The following is a 24,246-nucleotide window of genomic DNA, read 5'->3' as shown; positions in this document are numbered from 1 at the left end:
TTCATAGATCTTGGCAGCTAAATGAAAATAAGTAAAAATTTTCAAAAGAGATTAAAGCAAAATCACATATTTAGGAGGACTTCAAAAGCTAACTAATTGAAAAAGAAGGTTCTTGGCTAAAAGTGTAACTTATTGAACATATTAGATATGGGGGGGAGTGGCTCACTGTACACTTCCAGTTTGCTACTTTCTATTTAGATAAATAATAGGCATCACCTCTGTATTGATTATATGAGTATATCATCACTGAGGCAACCAGCAACATTTTGGAAGAAAAATGCTGGTTTTAAAAGTAATGATAATAGTAGCTAAGATTTATTATTTACTATGTGCCAGGTAGTGTGCTAAGCACTTTAAATGAGGAATTCACTTAGTCATCACAATAATCATGAAAGACTTGCCAATATTATCTCTATTTTACAGGTTTAAGCAACAACAACAACAAAACAAATGTTCAGAGAGATGAAATAAGTCATTGAAGGTCTCAGAGTTTATAAGTAGCTATTGTTACATACAAACCCAGTTCTGTCTTAATATTGGCGTGCCCCAGTGTTCAATTCTTGGAACTCTTTTCTATCTACCGTCACTCCAGCCTCATGGCTCTAAATAACTTCTCTATGATGATGACCCTCAATTTTGGATCTCCAGCCTGGACTTCTTCACTCAACTCCAACTCATATATCAACTAATGACTCCATATTTCCATTAGGATATGTAATAGACATCCCAAACTTGAAATATACAAAACCATATTCATCATCTTTCCCCACAAACCTGCTCCTCCTACCTCTCCTTTGTCACAGTTCATTGCAACTCCATTCTTCCATGTAGTCAGGCCAAAAACATTAGTTATTTTGAAACCTCTCTTTGTCTTACTTGCTACATCCAATCCATTAGCAAAATACCGTTGGCTCCGCCTTCAAGATATATCTGGATTCCAACTACTTCCTATCATCTCACCACTACAACTCTGATCCAAGCCATTGTCATCTCTCACTTGGATTCTGTAATAGCTTGATCTTGTTAACACGCTTGGTCCCCTAGAATCTCTTCTCAACACAAGGGTCAGGATAATCCTTTAAAAATGTCAGTCATGACATTTCTCTGTTCAAAACTCTGTAGTAGCTTTCTACTTCCCTCAGAGTCGAAGTCCTTACTATAGCCTAAAGGCCCTATGCTATCTCCAACCACCATCCCATTTCCTCTCTTATTTCATCCCATAACACCCTTCTCAGGAATTTCTGTCTGTTTTGTTTACGGAGGTATACTCAGCATCAGAGTAATAATGCTTGGCATATAGTAAGGTGATCAACAAATATTTGGTGAATGAATGAGAAATATCTGACTCCCAAACCTGTCCTTTTCATTATTCCCTTCTATGCATATATTGGTGGTTCTATGAGTTGAAGGTGGTTGGCTGAACTCTTCAGAGTGGTTCTTACATCCAAGCCCTTCTTGTAAACCAACAGAAGAGGCATTTAGTCTCATGGGATTTGAATGGCTTTCAGCTCCTTTAAGTAGTAGTTGCAAAATTGATCATAAGGGTCTTTTGTAGAAAGAAAAGGCCAGAAGAGCAGCACTACTTCTCTAATTTAAAGGCCATGGTTAGTTACTTCAAGATTTTTTAGAATTAAATAAAAATAAGTTCAAATAAGAGCCAAGTTGAAATTTTCCCATGGACATGTAATAGTCATTGTTACTCAACTGTCTAGATGATATTCTGTAATAATTGCTTAATTTCTGGAAAAAATATTTCTAAACAACTCAAGTATGCCAATAGCTTTTGTAAAGCTCTCTCTCTTGGTCATATACAGAAGGAGGGATATTATATTAGACACTTTAAATACAACTCTAAATTGTTATTCTTCCAAATTATGTCTATTAATTCCAATTTGCTCTATTCCAAGCTTTACCTATTACCCAAAGAGAAACTTAGCTTCTGAATAATTAGTAAAAAAAAAAATAAAAAAAAAATAAAAATAATAAAGTGGGAGTGGATACAGACAAGGCTAGATTTAGAGTGAGCTACCTAAAGGCTATCAAATGTTAGTTAAATAACGATACATTCAAATGATGGAATACCTTGCTGTTATGCAGACATTTAAAAGTATGTGACATGAAGAAACGTTTGTGATATAATGCTTAAATAAAAAGGCATAAAATAAGTATTTATAATTTGATACTTTATTTTGTTTAGATATTTTGGTGAGACATTACTTCCTTGTGTTCTCCCATTCCCCTGCCCCTTGCCCCCCATTCAAGCAGGTATCCAGACCTCAGATTTCTGTAAGGCAAAAAGCAAAAGCTGCTTAGAGACAGCAGAAGCTCTCCCTGTCCTTTGAAATGAGAAGGGGAGAAAAAGAAATACCTTTGAGGGTGAGGTGGAGGAAAGATTTCTCAAGATTTAGAAGTCTGAAGCTTGTAGGTTGAGTGAACAGCTAAGACTCCTGTCTTTCTCTGTGACAGAGCCCAGGATGATGGCAAAACCTCAAAGAGGAAGCTGCACCTGGGTGCAGGGGCTGCCAGATTCACTCAATTCCAGATTCTTGAATTCCAAGGGTGGTGAAGGAATATTGGAGTCATCAGATCTGAAGGGAAGACGGCACAAAATGGACCCTTACCAGTAAATAATGTGCATAGACAAACAAATAATTTGAAGTAATTCTAGGTACTTCCACAATAATTAAGGCCTAGAAACTTTGTACAATCCTGGATGAAGAGGAAAGCTCAATACTAACAGAGATTGAATTTCCACCAGCATGGCGGGCTGGGAGCCCAGGGTTGGATCCAAGCTGATCCAAAGAAATGCAGTATCCCTTTCTATAGAATGAGAGTCATACCCACAATACGCATATGCACACACAATGTATTACATATTATAAATATTGGAAAATATACTCTCAGGATAATTTTTCTCCCTTCTTTAGAAAGATATTATTGTAGGGGGAAAAAAGTCACTAAAATTTTAACAGTGATTTTCTTTACCTAGTAGATGATAGGGGATTATTTTTCATACTGTCTGCATTTGAAAAAATTTACAATAAACGTGTATTCCTTTTATAATTGGAAAAAAATTATAAGATCAACTATAAGCAGACTTTTTTCCTGTATATTTGAGCAGGTGGAAAACAGGGAAGGGTATAAATTGTCATCTTAGGTTCTATTTTCTAGCTATTTCAGACCTATTGATATTAATGTTCTTAGAAGTATAGTATAAACTAAAGTTCAAGAAAAGATACTAGGTTTTTCTCACATTAAAAAAAAAGTATTGTGTACCTCCTGCACTCTGTAAAAATTAAAAATATTATTGTATCTGTCAGAGTCCCAGAAGAAAGAGACGACACACTAAAAGGGGTAACTGAAGAGAGTATAATCAGAATGCGGTCAGGGAAACAGCAAGGGATGACGCAGTACCACTGCCCACCTGTGGCGACGGAGCGTAATAAATCGACTCATCTCTCTCCTGTTGCCTTCTGATCTCCCGCTAGAGCTCAGCAGAAGCCAGGGAGGAAGGGACCTTGCTGCTGTAATCCATAAAGGGTGAAGCAGATCCGCAGGGGCAATGGAGAATGTCTAGTGCAGTGACATTAAACTGCAAACAATTCTGCAATTTTACTATAAATATTTCCAAATTTAAAGATTTCTACTAGAAGAATACTAGAAACACAGAGTTTTGGACTTCAGTCTTTGGTACTAGGCAATATACTTGGAATTATTATTACTACTGCTATTAACTAAGCTTTGTTGAATACCTAATCTGTGTGACACATTAAATATACATACGAAGGGAAATATAAACCAGTCCCTGTCCTCTGGGAGCTTATGATTTAATAGATGAAGACAACATGTAAACAAGTAAGTGTGTGTAGCAGGATGGTAAAGTGGGACTCTTTCTGTCTCTGTTTTGGCTGAGGCTCAAAGAAAGTAAAGCGCCAACTATTCCCACATTCCACAGTAAAGCGGAAGACCACCAAAAGAAGATATTGAAGAGGGAGGGGAGGGGCTGCTTTGCAACTCAACTGTCTACCCACTTCTAAGTCAGAAAAAATGGAAAGTTTAGAAGATTTTGAGAGGGGTTTTGGTGTGGTGTATGTTGATGTCGCTTTTTCCTCTCCTCATGCCTAGGGAGAGGTTTTATTGAATGGAACTTTGATAAAGGATCCCTAGAGCTGGGGGACAGATCGGGGGGGGGGGGTCACAGAGTCTTAGTATCTGGCTCATATCTGAGGAACTCGTTCATTCAATCCTTATATAGCACTTATTAAGTACAGGCATTATTCTAGGCACAGGTGACTACAGCAGTCAACAAAATAAATGAAAATCTCCTGCCTTCATGGAGCTAACATTCTAGTGAAATTTAGGCAGCAAGAAATTTTGACTGACTATAAAGATAAGTTTTAGGTTTGGCCAAAGTCTACACTCCCAGAGGTGTGAGGCAAAGCCTCTGTGGGTATTTCTTTGGATTAGATACAGGCCACTGAAGGCAGTCAAGTGGAAGTATGAGGAGACCTGCAGAGAACGAAGCTGGAGGTGTATACCGCAGATGTTAGCAACTGACACTGAGCTAAAGGCCACATGACATATGTTTACCCAAGTGCAAGTGAGAGATTGCCAGTGTTTGCTCATCGGGGTAAGGTGAGGATGGAGGTGTTTCCAGAAAATACATAGAGTAACAAGGGTCAAGTGTAAATACCTGCTAAGCTCAGAGAGCAGAGACCTTTCATCACAGAACTATACTAGCCAAGTTAAGAACTCTCTTGCCCTTTCCCATTTCAACTTGGGAGAAGTAAGGCAACCTAGCTGATAGGGATGGTGGGAGGGGGTGCTAGGAGAGAAATTTTAAGCAAGGACACAAGAGGAGGTCAACTATTCCTCTTTTGCCATGGCAGCAGAGTCAAGCTGGGGGAGGGCAGGGGCTTTGCCACTAGTTTTTTTTTTTTCCTCCCCAAAGCCCCAGTACATAGTGGTATATCCTAGCTGTAAGTCCTTCTAGTTCCTCTATGTGGGATGCCACCACAGCATGGCTTGATGAGCTGTGTGTAGGTCCACGCCCAGGATCCTAACCAGTGAACCGTGAGCTGCTAAACTGGAGCATGTAAACTTAACCACTATGCCACCAGGCTGACCCCTAAAGTTTTTATTATTATATTAGACTTATCAATTACTGAGCTGAGGCTGTTGAATTGACTAGTTAACTTTTTTTACTTGAATGTCAGAAGTCATGATATTTGTGCCATATTTCATTCAAGGATCAGGGAAAAATTAGCTCCACAGGTGTGTTTTAACATCTGGTGGGAAAATAATTTTATTTGCAATTGCACCCTACTCATTTGTTCAACATACCAATTACAGTAGCTAAACAGAGTAACACAATGAGATTTACACGTCCATGGGAAAAAATACTCAACTTGGCTTTTATTTGGATTTATTTTTATGTAATTCTAAAAAAGCCTGACATAACTTACCAGTGACCTTTAAATTAAAGAAGTAGTGCTACATTTGCTGACCCAGTCTTCCTACAAGCTCAGGGCTAATCTTCCTCAAGCCAAAAAAGAGGAAGATTGGCAACAGATGTTACATGAGGATGACTCTTCCTCACCAAAGAAAAAAAAAGGAAGATTGGTACAGATGTTAGTTCAGGGGGAAATCTTCCTCAGCAAAAAAAAAAAAAAAAAAAAAAAAAAGCCTTAGAAATATCTATTTCCTTTGAACCTACAATTCTATTTTTAGGAATTTATTCTAAGAAAAGGAGTATAGATGTACACACAAAAATATATCAAGGGTAACCTAAATATTAAACAATCGGGATTTTGGTAAATAAAACATGATATGTTCACAATGCAGACTACTAGGGAGTCATATTTAACCTGGAAAATGTTTAACATGAAAAAATGTCCAAACTATATAAATGAAAAGGTTTCAAAAGAGTGTGATACTAAATTGCTCGGAACTTGAGCAAATCACTTCAGGGACCTGGGGCTCATTTCATCTGCAAAACTTAGATCTTTAAGGACCCTTTCAACTCTTACCTGAGTCTAGGTACTCATCCTTTCTTCTTTACAAAGAAAATAAGTCATTGGCAGTAGGTAGATGTTAGGTTGGCAGCTGTTTGCAGACTTGTCCTAATCTAGTTCATTTGGGGACTTACTAAAAGATGCTCTCAAAAGAGAAAATACGTGTTTCGGAAGAAAACGTCCATTTTTTTCCTTAGTAGCCTAATGTATCAGGCATCGTGCTTGGTTATGAGGGCACAGAAAGACATTAGTGCCTTCAAAGAGTTCAAAGTCTGGTGGAGGAAAACCAATAACTGTGATAAAGAGTGATCAATGACAGCAAAGCCTTGAAAGATGAGTTCTCCAGGGAGTGGGGAAAAGGATTCCAAAGTAGGAAGAAGAGCATGTGCAAAAAAAAAAATACTCGAGGAAGAGTATGGCTGACACACAGAAACGGACCATTTTTTTGTGGCTCTTCCTGCGGTCTCGTTCCTCTCACAGTCACACAACATCCCATTCTCTGTGGACGCTGAATGAGAGGTTGAACGGCACACTCCATCATCCAGAGTGGCAGCTGTCGTCTCGAGCGATTTCAGGTGCATCCGGCCAAGCCAGAGAAAAACTGGCGGGAATCTGCAACACACGGGTAACTTCTCTGAGGATCCAAAAGGGCGACTTGATGGTGGCCGCTCCGCAGCTCTTAGCTCCCGCCAGCACTCCCGGCCCAAGTTTCCCAGCCAATCGCAGTTCCTCCATCTTCCGAGGCCCCGCCCACTGCCTAGCCTGCGGAGGGCTCTGAGGGCGGGGAAGCGGCGAAAGCCTATCGATATCTCTGAAGTAGATTGCTCAGACCTGCGCCGCCGCCGTCAAAGCCCCGCAGACTTCTCAGTAGATCGCCGAGCGGTAGTGTCGGCAGCGCTCCTTGATCCGCAGCTTTGCAGGAGGCGGCAGTCAGGCCCGCGCCGGAACCATGGTGCGTCGGGTCCGGAGCCCAGGCAGGGTGGGGGCAGAGGTCGGCTGATTGGGGGATAGCCAGCCGTCTCTCCTGTCATCTTTACAGCGCCTCGAGGCCACGGGGCCTGGGAACCTCAGCCAGCGGGAGGGTTTCGGCAGTGATTCAGCATCTCCGGCCTGGCCGGAGAGGGGCGGTCGGTAGTCGGTGCGGCCTTTCCCCGGGCTTGTTTCGTTTTCCGCCGGGCCTCGGACACTACGTCCTTGGTCTACTAGCCGGGTTCGTTCCTTCAGTGGAGTACATTCCCAGCGGTCCAGAGTGACCCCTCGTGCTCAGTGTGGGAGAGAGGGGAGTAGAGGCCTCCCTGCACTGCCAGGTGCAGACTTGACCCCAGGGTTTGGGTTCCTGGACCGCGTCCGTTTACCTGGTGCTTCCGTCTGATATCTCTCTCCTCTAGAGTTCGATCAAAAGAGGCCTTTTTCAGTCGCTGTCCAGTCATCTAGTTTTACAGATGACTAAACCGAGGCTGAGAGAAGCAATGGAATCAGGGTTACAATCTAGGGCTCACGGCTTCCTGTCCTGTGTCTACCTTTCCGGCACTCAGCCTTCTCGCCCCCATGATCAGTCTCCCAAGTACTGTTTTAGTACCGCCACTAAAGCAGTAATGGGTCTGTCCTGTAGTATTTGTGTCCATCTCTACCTTCCTGAGGACATTCTTGTGTTTATTCATTCAATGTGGATCTTTATACGTACAAGGCACTGTTTTAAGTGCAGTGAGAGTTCAGACATAAATCAGACATGTCCCTAATCATGGTATAAGGTAGAGGGGGACATGGAGATAAAGAACTGGTGAGAGTATGTGTTGGATTTTGGGAGAAAAGCTGGAGAAGACTTCAAGAGATAGGCATTTGGGCTAGTTTAAGGAAAAAGAATACTTTTGACCATTTTTTAGGGCCCAGTATAAGGGAAGGGCATAAGCAAAGGACAGTTGACACATATGAACTGTAGTAATTGAAAGAACCCAAAGGGAGGGCAATGGACAGTGGTAAAATTGGAACTTGGGAAGATAGGTACTATCTAGATCTGTCCCCCTCCCTCACTAGCTTATGGTAAATGTAGAATTGGCTTGCAACTGAATACAGTAGTAATCTTCCAGTGAAATTGTGGTAAGAGCATTGCATTAATGTTGAATGGAAGCAGATGGGAGAACATTTTATAATGATAGAGTTTGCCAAGATTTGGGATTTGTAATGTTCTTATAGCAATAGGTCTTTTTTCTTTTACTTTCAGTTTCGCAACCAGTATGACAATGATGTCACTGTTTGGAGCCCTCAGGTACAGTACTGTTTTATACTATTTCTGGGAAGTGGCTTTTGGTAGCTGCAATGTGTTTATAAACTCATGACGTTGTAGGCTGTGAGACAATGGAATGTAATAATTTTAGACATTCCTGGAACCTAAGTTTATCATTAAAGTAAGTTTCCTAGTTAAAAAAAATCATAACTGTGCTCACCAGAGATTTAGGAACTTTAATTTTAAATATATAAAAGCGTATTATAAGATGACTCTAAGATGTGTGATTTTTTTCTCTTTAGGGCAGGATTCATCAAATTGAATATGCAATGGAAGCTGTCAAACAAGGTTCGGCCACAGTCGGTCTGAAATCAAAAACTCATGCAGTGTTGGTTGCATTGAAGGTAAGTAAAGCAATAAATATATCTGCCTCCTTTAGGAAACAGAACTATCAAACATAAGGTTCACTGTATAGATAATAAAATTGTAAACTTGTTTTTATGTTTCATGATGTCTCTATTTAGAGAGCACAGTCAGAGCTTGCAGCTCATCAGAAAAAAATTCTCCATGTTGACAACCATATTGGTATCTCAATTGCGGGACTTACTGCTGATGCTAGACTGCTATGGTGAGTATGATCACGAAAAATAAAAGAAACATCCCTTTGATTCATAATTGATTGCATTTCTAGAAAAGATCTAGATAAGATATTTTAGGAAGTTATCTGCCAGAGTGTTTATGAGTTAAGATTGTGGGGGCTGGCCCTGTGGCGCAGCAGTTAAGTTCACACGTTCCGCTTCTCAGTGGCCCGGGGTTCGCGGGTTCGGATCCTGGGTGCGGACATGGCACCACTTGGCAAAAAGTCATGCTGTGGTAGGCATCCCACATATACAATAGAGGAAGATGGACATGGATGTTAGCTCAGGGCCAGTCTTCCTCAGCAAAAAGAGGAGGATTGGCAGTAGTTAGCTCAGGGCTAATCTTCCTCAAAAAAAAAAAAAAAAATTGTGAATACCTTAGTGGATTTGGGCTCAGTTACTAAGTATTCCATTTCTTGATCCCTGTCATAGTAGCTAATAGAATAAACCGTATTAATATTAATACTTTTGAGAAGTCACTGAATAATGTGATACTTGTTAACTCAGTGTATATTGTTTGAGACAATGTTATGCCTGTGAAGAGCTTGACACTTTTGTCTGGTTCCTAGGATCAGCCAAACTACCCTTGCTTTCTTTGATATGCCAGTATTTCTTAGACGTTTACTTTTTGTAGAGCTCAGTACACTAGATACTGCAAGGTGTACAAAGATGAATCAGACATAGATCTTCTCTTCTAGGAACTCAAAATCTAGTAATATATCTATAACATAAGGTAAAAAGTGGAGAGTAACAGGCAGATTTCCATGAGAAGCGAGAGGAGATAAAGATTATTTCTGGTTGAGAGGCATTGTGTAAATGAAGAACTGGGGCCTTGAAATCACATAGATTGAGTTTAGTTCCCACTTTTACCACTTGGTATCTGAGATTGGGCTAATTACTTAAACTCTCAAATTCTTTTAGTATTTTCTTTTTCAGGGTTATTGTTGAATAGCCTAGCATGTAGAGCACTTAACACAGTGCCTTTCAGGTAATATGTGCTTGTGTGGCTGGGAGGTGGGAGCTAGTTGCTAAAACTAATCTCTTAAGTCTGTGATTTAATTAGGGAAGAAAGACTATGAGCACGAAGAGAAAGTAATAATGTTAAGAGTTTCAAGTTATCCAGTGAGCCCCCTGCTCTCTTAGGTCAGCAGAATAGTGGCAGCATTATTGTTTCTGTCTGTTCTTAAAAATGTAAAATATGTTACATTGTCAAACATTTTATGTAACCCAATCTATCTAAAATATTGCCATGTCAACATGTAATCAAAATAAAAACCTTACTAATGAGATATTTTATACATTGTTTTTTGTACTAAGTCTTTGAAATTTCATGTGTATTTTGTGCTTATGGTACATCTCAGTTCAGACTAGCCACTTTTTAAGTGCTCAGTAGTCACACGTGATTAGTACCTGCCATACTGGGCAGTGCAGTTTAGACAGCCTTAGGAAACGGACTTAAATAAAATTCCTGAACAAATAAATAGCTTGGTTCCTGCAGTGAACAGTTGATCATCAGATGTGACATACACATAAACTGGAGAAAGCAACGTGGAAAGAAAGGCGCATATCCATTTCTTATTTATCCTCTTGGCTTTAATAGTTAGGCATGAATTCCCTCTTTTCCAGTGTTCTCTTTGCTTGAATCTTGTCAGGTGTAACAGCGAGACTCAGCAGTCCAGTGACCAGCACCTCTCTGGAGTGCTGCTTGCGGATAGAAGTAACGTGGGCAGGAACACGTCACAGGGTCTTACTGTGGATTCTGTGTCTTGCAGTTGCTCTATTGGTGGAATTTTAGTCAGCTTTCAAGAAAAAAGCAAAGTAGTTATGTTTTTGCTGGTTCAAGACCTAGGATTAACATATCTTAATATCTTAAGGGGAAGGATAAGAGAAGAGAGAGAGTTCTATTTCTTTTGCTCAGCCTTCTCTAGTCTATAAAGTGCTCTGAGACAAAGATTATCTAGAGCTAAAGAATATTTTAGACTTTTTTTAAAAACCTCCGGTGGCCCCAGAGTTTGGTATAAAAATGCATCCTCGTGGCCTTGTCTTTCTGGTTCCCTCATACAGATGTAATCCATGTAAATGTCTGGAAGAAAGCAAAAAGAAATCAAACTACTTTATTTAGATTGGAATAACTCTCTGATTTGCAATTACTAATTTTTCTTGTTTCTTTTTTAGTAATTTTATGCGCCAGGAGTGTTTGGATTCCAGATTTGTGTTTGACAGACCTCTTCCTGTGTCTCGTCTTGTATCTCTAATTGGAAGCAGTATCCTTTTTATGTTAACATTGGTGGACATGAACTTTAAAGGGTTTTGATACTTAATCCCTATGTTACTTATTAGGAATATGATAATACTTAACATAGGTAAGATTGTGAAAACTTTAACATCAGTCACTTTTTAATAACAGATTGTTTAAAATTTAGAAGAGTGTGGGAAGTTTTTCTATGGAAGAATAGGTTCTAAATAAGGAATTGGGTTACTTTTTCATCAGCCCTTATAAGCAATTGATATTTTCCAGACATAGATAAGCCCAATTTCAGGAAAACTATCCAAGCATCATTTTTAGAAGAGATTTAAAAGTTTTTTATTGGTGGTTCTAGATGTCCCCCAAAATCCCTGACCCTGACATCCAAAACAAATGAGGTTTTTTTTACATGGAAGGGGATCATTTTGCTAGTGCTCATTCTTGGGTTTGGTGAATAGTCAAACATTTTTTAATACTAGGCCAAGAAATATTGCCATGTTATTTTCTTCTTCCTGTGGTGGATTATGCAGCAATTAAGAAACCAGAACTCTTTGTTAATAATGTTTAATTTGAAATAAAGATACTGCTTTATTGCTTGTTAGAACAGGCTCTTTAACTGGTTTAAGAGACCCAGATACCAACGCAACGGTACGGCCGGAGACCATATGGTGTTGGGCTGCTTATTGCTGGTTATGATGTAAGTTCATAGAGTATTGTTATATTTTAATGATTTTTAAAAACTGACTAGAAATTTTCTAATTTTTAACTCAACCAAAGTCAAGAATTACGTAGTGTGGTTTTTTTTCTTTGTAGGATATGGGCCCTCACATTTTCCAGACCTGTCCATCTGCTAACTATTTTGACTGCAGAGCTATGTCCATTGGAGCCCGTTCTCAATCAGCTCGTACTTACTTGGAGAGACATATGTCTGAGTTTATGGAGTGTAAGTGATACATATATTTTTTTGCCCCCTCCAGTCTTTACATAGTGAATAAACACAGTGTTCTATCTGAAGAAAACTATCTGCCATACAGAGTTTTTTAAAAAAAATCAAGCCCATGAAGTGTTTGTTATTTCTGTCACACATACTGGTTTTTACCCCTTCTGGCTACCACAGTAGTTTCAATCACTAGTAGAACTTTTTCAGAATACAATTATGTGTCCCCAACCTTGAAGGTTCTTGATTCAGTTGGTCTGAAGTATGCCCCAGCCAGAGTTGAGAACCCCTGTACTAGCTACCAATTGTAAGTTTTGTTTACAGCTTTCAATTTCTTATGATTCTGTTCTTATTTTTAGTCAAACAGACTTCTCTGCATTGAGTAGTCCATAAACAAGTAAGAAGTTGATGTAGCTGTGGGAAAGGAAGATGTAAGATGTGATGATAGGGCAAGTTTTCAAGTGCTTTGCTTATGCAAGGGTCTTAGATTTTAACATATACTTTTTATGCATTTTTTGAGGTCATCGTGTGGTTTTTTCCCCCTTCATTCTATTGTGGTGTATTGCGTTCATTGACTTTTTTTTCTTCTTCTCCCGTTTTATTTTTTTGGTGAGGAAGACTGGCCCTGAGCCAACATCTGTTGCTAATCTTTCTCTTTTTACTTGAAGAAGATTATCCCTGAGCTAACATCTGTGCCAGTCTTCCTCTATTTTGTATGTGGGATGCCACCACAGCATGGCTTGATGAGCCACGTGTAGGTTCATGCCTGAGATTCAAACTGGCAAACCTGGAGCGGCCAAAGCACAGCACATAAACTTAACCACTATGCCAATGGGCCAGCCCCTTGATTGGCTTTTTAATGTTAAACCAGCGTTACATTCCTGGGATAAATCCCTCTTGGTCATAGTGTATAATATAAATTATATATAAATGTTTATATAAACATATAAATGTCCCTGGAGTTTTGTTGAGGTTTTCTTTGTGTCTATTCATAAGTGATATTGATCTGTAGTTTTATTTTCTTGTAATTTCTTTGTCTAGTTTCGATAGCGTGGTAATACAGGCCATATAGAAAGAGTTGGAGACTCCTTTTATAAAGGGCAAAAACAGCAACTAGCATTCCACAGAATACGTTCTATAAAACTTTGAGCTGTATCATTTGTGAATCAGGTATTTGATTAAATTAGCATAGGAAAAAGTCAAATTTAGTAATAAAAATCATGTAGCCTCTCATTAAATAAAATAGAAGCCAGCAATGTTCTTGATTATTATTAAAAGATTGTATGGGGACCAGTCCCCTGGCATAGTGGTTGAGTTCATCATGCTCTGCTTTGGCAGCCCAGGGTTCGTGGGTTCAGATCCCAGGCACGGACCTACACCACTCATCAGCCATGCTCTGGTAGTGACCCACAGACAAAATAGAAGAAGATTGGCACAGATGTGAGCTCAAGGCTAACGTTCCTCAAGAAAAAAAAAAAAGATTATATAGCTAAACATTAAACTTTTGGCTATTTTTATTATGATGTATTTAGTATGTGACTAAAACCATGATTTCACACTATTAGACCTGACAGATAAAAGAAGCCTAGCATAAAGATGAAATTAAGAAATAATTGTTAATTTATTACACTTAGGCAATTTGGATGAATTGGTTAAGCATGGTCTGCGTGCCTTACGAGAGACACTTCCTGCAGAACAGGACCTAACTACAAAGGTAAATACCACCTTTTCCAATTGTAGATATTAGCATTTCAGTTTAATCACTTGTTGCATAAATGTAGTAGTGGAGTGTATACTTAGAATTCTTCAATTTGGGAGATGATTGCCTTGGCTTATTGTTTTCTTTAAGCTGTTTACTAAGTGACCAGATTTTGAAGTGATTTTTGAACATTTCTTTTTGGTAAAAGCAATAAAACCAGTAAGTCTGATGTACAGTATCCTTTATTTCTTCAGCAGATAGGAATATCTTTGTGTTGTTAATTCAGTTAACATGTACTTATATTGAGCACCTATGACTGGGCAGGCATTGGCACTGAGAATATAGTAAACACAGCAAACATCTTCGTCTTTGTGGAACATACATCCAAGTGGGGAGAAGTAGACAATATATCCATAAGTAAATTATATAGTGTATTAGAAGGTGATAAATGCTGTAGAAAAAATAAAATAGGCTAAGAGGAGAAAGAATGACCAACTGGGTGTAGGAAGGAGGTGTGGTGGGTGTAGTTTAAAACAGAATGATCAGGGATGTCCTCACTGAGAAAGTGAAAGAGGAAAAGACCTAAAGGAGGTGAGTGAGTGAGGCATGCAGGTGTCTAGAGCGAGATTATTCCAGGGTATAGAAATGCAAGGGCCCTGAGTCCAGAACGTTCCTAGTATTCAGAGCAAGGAGGCCAGGAAGTAGTGTTGGAATCAATGATCAAGAGGAAGAGAAGGAATGAAGTCAGAGGTAATGGAGGCCAGATTGTGCATGTCCTAGAAACTATGGTAGGTACTTTGGATTTTACTCTGAGTGGGCTGTTAGATTTTGAGCAGAGGAATAACTATGATTTCATTTAGGTTTTAACCATTTTATTTATTTATTTGTAAAGATTGACACCTGAGCTAAATCTGTTGGCAGTCTTTTTTCTTCTTCTTCTCCCCAAAGCCCCCCAGTATATAGTTGTATATTCTAATTGTAGGTCCTTCTGGTTGTGCTATGTGGGACGCCACCTCAGCATGACCTGATGAGTGGTGCCATGTCTGCACCCAGGATCCGAACCTGTAAAACCCTGGGTTGCTGAAGTGGAGTGCATGAACTTAACCACTCGGCCATGGGGCCAGCTCCTGATTTAGGTTTTAAAGGAGTCATTCTGGTTGCCATTTTGAGAATAGATTGTAGTAGGCATGGGTAGAAATAGTTTTAAGGCTGGTACAGTAATTCAGGTGAGAGATTGTGGTGGCTGGAGCAGAGTCACACAAGTGGAGATGATGAGAAGTGGTTCAGTTTTGGGTATGTTTTGAAATTAGAGCCAAAAAGATTTGATAGCAAATTGGTTGTGAGGGTGTGAGAAAAAAAAGGGGGAAGTATATCTTCAGGGGTTTTGGCCTGATAAAGAAAGGGAGAGATTTATGATTTACTGAGATGAATAAGACAGTTGGAGGGACAGGTTTTGGAGTAGGGGTTGTGGAGGAAGATCAGGCAGTTAGTTTAGGACGTAAAAAATTTGAAGTGCCTGTTGTTTGTCCATTTAACAATAAAGAGTAAGCAGTTATCAGATGTGCAGCCCCTGGCGTTTGGTGGAGAATGGTCTAGCCTAGAGTTACAGATTTTGGAGTCTTTCTGTAGAAATGGCTCTAGAGACTGGACTGGATGAGATTGCTAAAGGAATGAAATAGTTAGGAGGTTTGAGGGCTGGGCCAAGGGCACCTTTAGAGATTGGGAGATGAGTAGATATCAGCAAAAAGGACTGAGAAAGATGGCCGGGGAGGTAGGAGGAAAACTCGGAAAGTGAGGCATCCTTAAAAGCGAATGAAGAAACTATTTCAAGGAGGAGGGAATGAAAAATTCTCTTAGATTAAGGAAGATGTGGATTAAGAGTTAACCATTAGATTAGCAAGTATGTCACTGGGGACTTGACCAGACAATCTTAATGGAATGGTGGGGCAAAGGCCTGATAGGAATGGAATCAGGAGAAACTGGGAGAAGAGGGATTGGCAGCTGCTCTTTGGAGGAGATTTTCTGTTGTGGGTCCAGAGAAATGGAGTGGTGACTGAAAGAGAACATAGTGAAAAAAGAGTTTTTTGTTGTTTTGGTTTTTTAAAGTGGGAGAAATTAGGGACCGGCCGTGTGGCCGAGTGGTTGGGTTCGTGTGCTCTGCTTCGGCAGCCTGGGGTTTTGCCAGTTCAGGTCCTGGGCGCGGATGTGACGCCACTCGTTGGGCCATGCTGGGGTGGCGTCCCACATGCCATGGCTAGAAGGACCCACAACTAAAAGTATACAACTATGTACCGGGGGGCTTTGGGAGAAAAAAGAAAAATTAAAAAAACTCTTAAAATGAGAGAAATTATAGCATGTTTGCTGCATGGTTATGAAAATAATCTAGTATAAAGGAATCATTTATGTAGGAGAAATATGAGAAAAACTGCTGGACTGGTGTCCTTGAACAGTATACAGGTGGAAAGACAGGCCTTAGGGAAGAAATTGGACTGTTCATTCACCGTACAGGAAAGGAGAGAATCTAGGGACATAGATATAGGAAAGAGTGGATACTGTGGGAGCTTGTAAATGTTCTCTTCTAATTAGCTTCTATTTTCTCAGTGAAATAGGAGCAAGGTTTTCAGCTGCAAGGAGAATGGAGAATGTTACAAAGAGTTGTTGAGGAAAAGGGGAGATTGAATGATCTAGGGACCTGTGTAATACAATGCAGGAATTATTGTGGGCCTCCTTGAGCTTCATGATCATTAATTAAAGTGAGATCAGTCAGCATATTATAAATCCATTTTGATAACAGTGATTGGATAATTATAACTTAATACATATGTGAAGACTTATTACCTACATAATCCTTTTTAAACAATTTTTCCTGTTATAAAAATAATAAATATTCTTTAAAAAAATTAGGAAAGTATGTTGTTTTTATTTGATTAAAATACCTATAATGCCATCACTCCAAGATGACTGTGTTTTAAATTTTAGGTATAAAGTTAACTTGACATTTATAATTTGGAAAAGTTTGTTCAGGTATCTGGCTTTCTGATTTCATATTTTTATTGAATCATACAGAATGGCCTGTATATCCTTATGCCTCAAGTTTTCACTAAACTTGTAATCTTACAGGAGTTATTTTGCACTGGTAAGCATTTGTTGAACATTTTAAGAATTGCTCTTTAATTTTTCCATGTAGAGCATAGTTCCAAGCCCCCATCAAATGTAACTCTTTAGAACCCCAAATTTATTCTGTTTCCTTGCCAAGAACCATCGTGTCTTAGACAAGAAACAACTTTGATTATCTCTTAGGAGTTAAGCTTGCTTCCTAGCTAAGTGGTTTGCTTCCTCACTCTGGTCTGCAGCACGTTCCCATTATGAGCCAAGTTGCAAATTTCTAGGTGACATAGACCTTTGAGGTTACTCAAGATTCTCAAAAGTGAATATTAAATCTACAAATTATAAGGATGTACTAGTTTTCTTACCTTTTCTCTACACTTAAGTATTTTTTGAGTCTTATTCACATGCTATATAAATTTTTATTCTGATTTTTTCACCCAACATTTTATCATAAGCATTTTCCAACCTAAATTCTCTTGATTTTTTATTTTTACCTTTTTCCCCTCAGAATGTTTCCATTGGAATTGTTGGTAAAGACTTGGAGTTTACAATTTATGATGATGATGATGTGTCTCCATTCCTGGAAGGTCTTGAAGAAAGACCACAGAGAAAGACACAGGTATGTAACTGCTCATAACACAAGAGGCTTTAGTTCTGTTGTAAACTGCTGTTCCCTCCACAACCGTGTAAACCTACCATTTTTGTCTGTATTATTGAGATAGGATCGTAATTCAAATGGCAGGAGGAAAACTAAGAACCTACTAAAGTAAAATACTCAAGGAGCAGTGATCTCCATAAACACAAAAAGGGTTGATGATTTGGTTATCTATTGCTATTTCCCACAATTCTCTGGGTTGACTGGGGCTCAGCTGGATGGTTCTTTTGCTGATCTCACTTGGAGTCTCTCAAACGGTGCAGTCAGTTGAGGAGGTGGGGCTGGAACGTCCAAGATGGCTTTACTCACATGTCTTTACTCACGCTTTCTAGGTATCTTAGAGGGGCAGCTAAAGGCTGGGACCTCTGTCCATGTAGTCTTAGGGCCTCTCCTTGACCGGGGCCTCTCTAGCATGGTAGCAGAACTCTTACAAAAGTTTAAAAGCTCAAAAGTGAAAGCTGCCAGGCATTCTTAAGGCTGAGGCCCAAGACTGGCACAGCATCACTCCTGCACGTTCTATTAGTTGAAGCAAGTCATAGGGCCAACCAAGATTCTGTAGGAGTAGGGACTCAGAGAAAGTTTGTTGGAGAACCAGCTTTGGCAACTAACTTGGCTCTTCAAATAGTGAGAAAAGGATCAAGAAATGTTGGTGAATCTTAGGCTAAATACTGGTCTTTTTATTTGGGTGTTTAGAATACACATTTGCTATTTAAAGATGTTTATTTGATAGCTGTGTAATTGAAAATAAAGTGTCCTGTATAGAAATTTCTTCTACAGCATGAATTTTTTTTCCAACTTGAAAGGGATATTGTTGATACTATTTGGAGGAGCAAGATTTGCATTATTTAAACTGATTTTGGTAAGGCCCAGTACTGTTGGGAAGACTGTAGTGCAGTGCCATGCAGCTGGTTTGTTTGATTGTATTTTTGCTGTGTTTATTAGTGCTAAAGAGGAAAAGAATGTCTAAAATGTGCCAATTGTATTTTAAGGCTAGTAGTAGTAATAAAAGGAAGGCCTTTATTCTTGTGCAAGACAAAGTGTGATAAAATGCTGGAATTGTTCAGTGATGCTTAGGTTTTCAGAACTGTAAAATTATATCTATTCAAAAAACCTTTTTTCAGAAATTTTAACAGGACAGTGAACTAAAATTGAGTGTCCAGAATATCTCCTAACCCCTTTTTCTCATAGATTTTTTTATAACATAACATTTGTGATTAGAAGTATATGTTGGTCACGTGTTCTTTGTACATATTTTCTTTTTTCTTCCCCTCTTAAGCCTGCTCAACCTGCTGATGAACCTGCAGAAAAGGCTGATGAACCAATGGAACATTAAGTGATAAACCACTCCATATGTGTATTATCAAATCTGTAAGAATGCAGGAACATGTACTGATGACAATAATCTATACTTTGAAACAAAAGATGCAGACTGGTGGAATGGTATGTTTTAGGAATCAGTCCAGATGTGAGTTTTTTCCAAGCAACTTCAATGAAACCACATAATGGGATGCATTTTTCTTTGAAAGGGTCTATATAATCATTTTCTAGGACGTATAGTTATCTGTACTAATGTTTTTATATGAAGAACATAGTGTCTTTGTGGTTTTAAAGACAACTGTGAAATAAAATTGTTTTACCTGCTGGTGTATTGGGATTTTGTTTGTTTTTTTAAGTAGCTTCAACTGTAAATAGTAATCTGAGATTACAGCTGGTCATTTGTCTCGTTTGCCAAATTAAATTTCCTTACTTTTAGTCATAGGGAAAAATATTACCTCTTATCTATCACAGTCTTATACTGGTTCCCCAATGTATGAACTGGCTGCATGAGATCCATGGAGATTTGGTTCAGAATACAAATTTCAGGGTTCAACCCTAGAGATTCTGATTAAAACCTAAGAAACCACCACTTCCCAACAATAGTAGCAGCAAGTTAACATATGGACAGTTTTTCTTTCCAACCAGCAGATGGCAGTAGTGATAGCTCCTGTCTCAGTGTAGGGAACTTTTGCAAAAATAACAAAAGGGAAATTTTAATCCCAAACCATTGTTTCCTCTTATCCTGCCCAGCCCCATTCCAGCATAATCTTTAGGCTGCCTCCCATTATGCGTATGAGCTGTGCACACAGATATTGCAGAACAATCTTTATCTTAGACCATACAAAATGAGATTAGAGGGAATCTGGTTTAAAAAACAAAACCTTTAATCCAAAATTTTGCTGCTAAGAAGCCTATAGAAATTATTTTATTTTCTAAGATTCTTATCTTTCTAGAGGGGAGAATTTCATTTATAGATAGGGAACTTGGATTTTAGACCTAATTCTACTAGTCAGCTGCTGTTGGCTTTGGGTGAGTTACTTCACCCTGTTTTAAGGAAATCCTTTGGAGAATTATTGTGAAGGTTAAATGGGAAAATTTATGTGAAAACACCTTGTACACTATAAAATTCATAAAATGTTAGTTTAATTTTTTTTCCAGGTTGCCCAAAACTTTAAAAGCCTTAGTAGGTTTTGGGGCCAGCTCTATGGCCAAGTGGTTAAGTTCGCGCACTCTGCTGCAGCGGCCCAGGGTTCACTGGTTCAGATCCTGGGCGCGGACATGGCACCGCTCATCGGGCCACGCTGAGGAGGCATCCCACATGCCACAACTAGAAGGACCCGCAACTAAAATATACAACTGTGTACCAGGGGATTTGGGGAGAAAAAGCAAAAAAAGAAAAGCTTTAGTAGGTTTAAATCTTTCTTTGACTTGTTGAAGGGAGAGTGGTAAGAGATACCAGCAAACTTGTTGAGAGAAAAACTTCTAACTAAATGCTAAATGCAGAAATGTGAGCTGTTGGTCTCCACTCTAGAAGTATCCTCAAGAGTCTGCCATTTGAGCTTGGGACAAGGCCACAAGTACTGTGTGACCATTTGACCTACAATGGAATTGCATCAAGCACACGTTAACTTTCACACACACAAAACAGTGAATGAGAGGGAGTCCTCCCACCTGCCTTCAGACTCAATGGGTGTGTTGTCTGGAGGAGGGAGCATAAGTGGGAAATTTCATAATCTGCTTTTCAGGCAGGTCTGTCTTCCCCTGTGCCTTTCATTGTGTGAGCCTCTGTCATTGTTGAGTGATTCTCTTGTTTAAAAATGGCGTGTGCATGTGTCTCATATTTATTGTTGATGCCTTCAAGTTGATTCTGACTCCTGGCAACCCTGTGTACAGCAGAGGTGACACCTCACCGATCTTTTTGCGCCATCCTCTCACCTTCCAGTGCTATATTAGATAATGCTTCTCTGCTATTCACAGGGTTTCATGGCCAATTTTTTTGGAAGTGGGCGCCCAGGTCCTTCTAAGTAGTCTATCCTAGTCTAGAAGCGCCACTTAAACCTGTGCACCATGGGTGACCCTGCTGGTATTTGAAATACTGGTGGCATAGCTTTCAGCACCACAGCAACATGCAGCTGCCACAGTATGACAACTGACAGATGGGTGGTGTGGCTCCCTGATGGGCTGTAGCGGTAAAAGCACCAAATCTTTTTTTTTTTTAATTGAGGTTATGATAGTTTACAACATTGTGAAATTTCAGTTGTACATTATCATTTGTCAATCATCTTATAGGTGCACCAATTCACCCTTTGTGCCCCCCCTCCACTCCCCTTCCCCCTGGTAACCACTAATCTGTTCTCTTTGTCCGTGTGTTTGTTTATCTTCCACATATGAGTGGAATCATAGAGAGTTTGTCTTTCTCTATCTGGCTTATTTCACTTAACATAATACCCTCAAGGTCCATCCAGGTTGTTGTGAATGGGACGATTTTATCGTTTTTTGTGGCTGAGTAGTGTTCCATTGTATATATACACACCATATCTTCTTTATCCAGTCATCAGTCGATGGGCACTTAGGTTGCTTCCATGTCTTGGCTATTGTGAATAATGCTGCAGTGAACACAGGGGTACATGAGTCTCTCTGAATTGCTGATTTCAAGTTCTTTAGGTAGATAGCCAGTAGTGGGATAGCTGGGTCATATGGTAGTTCTATTTTTAATTTTTTTGAGGAATCTCTATACTGTTTTCCATAGTGGCTGCACCAGTTTGCATTCCCACCAGCAGTGTACGAGGGTTCCTTTTTCTCCACAACCTCTCCAACATTTGTTATTTTTTGTCTTGGTTATTATAGCAATTCTAATGGGTATAAGGTGATATCTTAGTGTAGTTTTGATTTGCGTTTCCCTGATGATCAGTGATGATGAGCATCTTTTCATGTGCCTATTGGCCATGTGTATATCTTCTTTGGAGAAATGTCTGTTCACATCCCTTGCCCATTTTTTGATTGGGTTGTTCGATTTTTTGTTGTTGTGTTAATTCTTTATATATTACAAAGATTAACCCTTTGTCAGATATATAATTTGCAAATATTTTTTCCCAGTTGGTGGGTTGTCTTTTCATTTCAATCCTGTTTTCCTTTGCCTTGTAGAAGCTCTTTAATCTGATGAAGTCCCACTCGTTTGTTCTTTCTGTTGTTTCCCTTGTGTGAGAAGACATGGTGTCAGAAAAGATCCTTTTAAGACTGATGTCAAAGAGTGTACTGCCTATATTTTCTTCTAGAAGTCTTATGGTTTCAGGTCTTACTTTTAAGTTTTTGATCCATTTTGAGTTTATTTTTGTGAATGGTGTGAGAGAATGTCTATTTTCATTCTTTTACATGTGGCTGTCCAGTTTTCCCAACACCATTTATTGAAGAGACTTTCCTTTCTCCATTGTATGTCCTCAGCTCCTTTGTCGAAGATTAGCTGTCTGTAGATGTGTGGTTTTAATTCTGGGCTTTCACTTCTGTTCCATTGATCTGTCTGCCTATTTTTGCACCAGTACCATGCTGTTTTGATTACTATAGCTTTGTAGTATATTTCGAAGTCAGGAATTGTGATGCCTCCAGATTTATTCTTTTTTTCTCAGGATTGCCTTAGCAATTCTGGGTCTTTAATTGCCCCATATGAATTTTAGGATTCTTTATTCTGTTTTTGTGAAGAATGTCATTGGGATTCTGATTGGGATTGCATTGAATCTGTAGATTGTTTTAGGCAGTATGGACATTTTAACTATGTTTGTTCTTCCAATCCATGTGCATAGGATGTCTTTCCATCTCTTTATGTTGTCATGTTTCTTTCAGGAAAGTCTTGTAGTTTTCATTGTATAGGTCTTTCACTTCCTTGGTTAAATTTATGCCAAGATATTTTGTTGTTGTTGTTGCAATTGTGAATGGGATTGTGTTCTTCAGTTCTCTTTCTGTTAGTTCGTTATTAGAGTATAGAAATGCAACTGATTTATGTAAGTTGATTTTGTACCCTGCAACTTTGCTGTAGTTGTTGATTACTTCTAGTAGCTTTCCAATGCATTTTTTAGGGTTTTCTATATATAAGGTCATGTAGTCTGCAAACAGGAAGAGTTTCACTTCTTCATTGCCTATTTGGATTCCTTTTATTTATTTTTCTTGCCTAATTGCTGTGGCCAAAACCTCCAGTATTATGTTGAATAGGAGTAGTGGGAGTGGGCACCCTTGTCTTGTTCCTGTTCTCAGACGGATGGCTTGCAGTTTTTGCCCATTGAGTATGATGTTGGCTGTGAGTTTGTCATATATGGCCTTTATTATGTTGAAGTACTTTCCTTCTATACCTATTTGATTGAGAGTTTTTATCATAAATGAATGTTGGATCTTGTTGAATGCTCTCTCTGTGTCTATTGAGATGATCGTCTGTTTTTTTTCCCTCATTTTGTTAATGTGGTGTATCACATTGATTGACTTGTGGCTGTTGAACCATCCCTGTGTCCCTGGTATAAATCCCACTTAACCATGGTGTATGATCTTTTTAATGTATTGCTGTATTTTGTTTGCTGATATTTTGTTGAGGATTTTTGCATCTATGTTCATCAGTGATACTGGCCTGTAGTTTTCCTTCTTTGTGTTATCCTTGTCTAGTTTTGGTATTAGGGTGATGTTGGCCTCATAGAATGTGTTAGGAAGTGCTCCATCTTCTTCAATTTTCTGGAGTAATTTGAGAAGGATAGGTATTAAATCTTCTTTGAATGTTTGGTAGAATTCTCCAGAGAAGCCATCTGGTCCTGGACTTTTATTTTGGGGGAGGTTTTTGATTACTGTTTCAATCTCTTTACTTGCGATTGGTCTATTCAGATTCTCTATTTCTTCTTTTTTTTTTCTTTTGAGGAAGATTAGCCCTGAGCTAACTACTGCCAATCCTCCTCTTTTTGCTGAGGAAGACTGACCCTGAGCTAACATCCATGCCCATCTTCCTCTACTTTATACGTAGGACGCCTACCACAGCATGGCTTTTGCCAAGCGGTGCCATATCTGCACCCGGGATCCAAACCGGCAAACCCTGGGCCGCTGAGAAGCAGAACATATGAACTTAACTGCTGTGCCACTGGGCCGGCCCCTCTCTATTTCTTCTTGATTCAGTTTTGGGAGGTTGTAAGTGTCTAAGAATTTATCCATTTATTCTAGGTTGTCCAATTTGTTGGTGTATAGCTTTTCATAGTATTATAATCTTTTGTATTTTTGTGGTATCTGTTGTAATTTCTTCTCTTTCATTTCTGATTTTATTTATTTGAGTCTTCTCTCTTTTTTTCTTAGTGAGCCAGGCTAAGTGTTTGTCAATTTTGCTTATTTTCTCAAAGAATCAGCTCTTTATTTCATTGATCCTTTCTACTTATTTTTTGGTTTAAA

The 24,246-nt window shown here is 39.1% G+C and overlaps 1 protein-coding gene across 1 annotated transcript; it reads left to right on the top strand.

Moving 5' to 3' along the window:
• Positions 1–6,804: 6,804 nt before the first annotated feature.
• PSMA1 (proteasome 20S subunit alpha 1) lies at positions 6,805–19,166 on the top strand. Its single transcript, XM_008508528.2, has 10 exons — positions 6,805–6,966; positions 8,236–8,280; positions 8,541–8,642; positions 8,763–8,866; positions 11,052–11,140; positions 11,748–11,818; positions 11,935–12,064; positions 13,693–13,772; positions 17,374–17,484; positions 18,797–19,166. The coding sequence occupies exons 1-10, from the start codon at positions 6,964–6,966 to the stop codon at positions 18,851–18,853; spliced, it is 792 nt and encodes a 263-aa protein (XP_008506750.1). The 5' UTR covers positions 6,805–6,963; the 3' UTR covers positions 18,854–19,166.
• The last annotated feature ends 5,080 nt before the right edge of the window (positions 19,167–24,246 follow it).

This window comes from Equus przewalskii, chromosome 6, assembly GCF_037783145.1.
Source record: "Equus przewalskii isolate Varuska chromosome 6, EquPr2, whole genome shotgun sequence".
Lineage (NCBI taxonomy): Eukaryota > Metazoa > Chordata > Mammalia > Perissodactyla > Equidae > Equus > Equus przewalskii.
The sequence above is the reverse complement of the archived record's forward strand: the minus strand, read 5'-3'. Positions and strand labels throughout refer to the sequence as shown.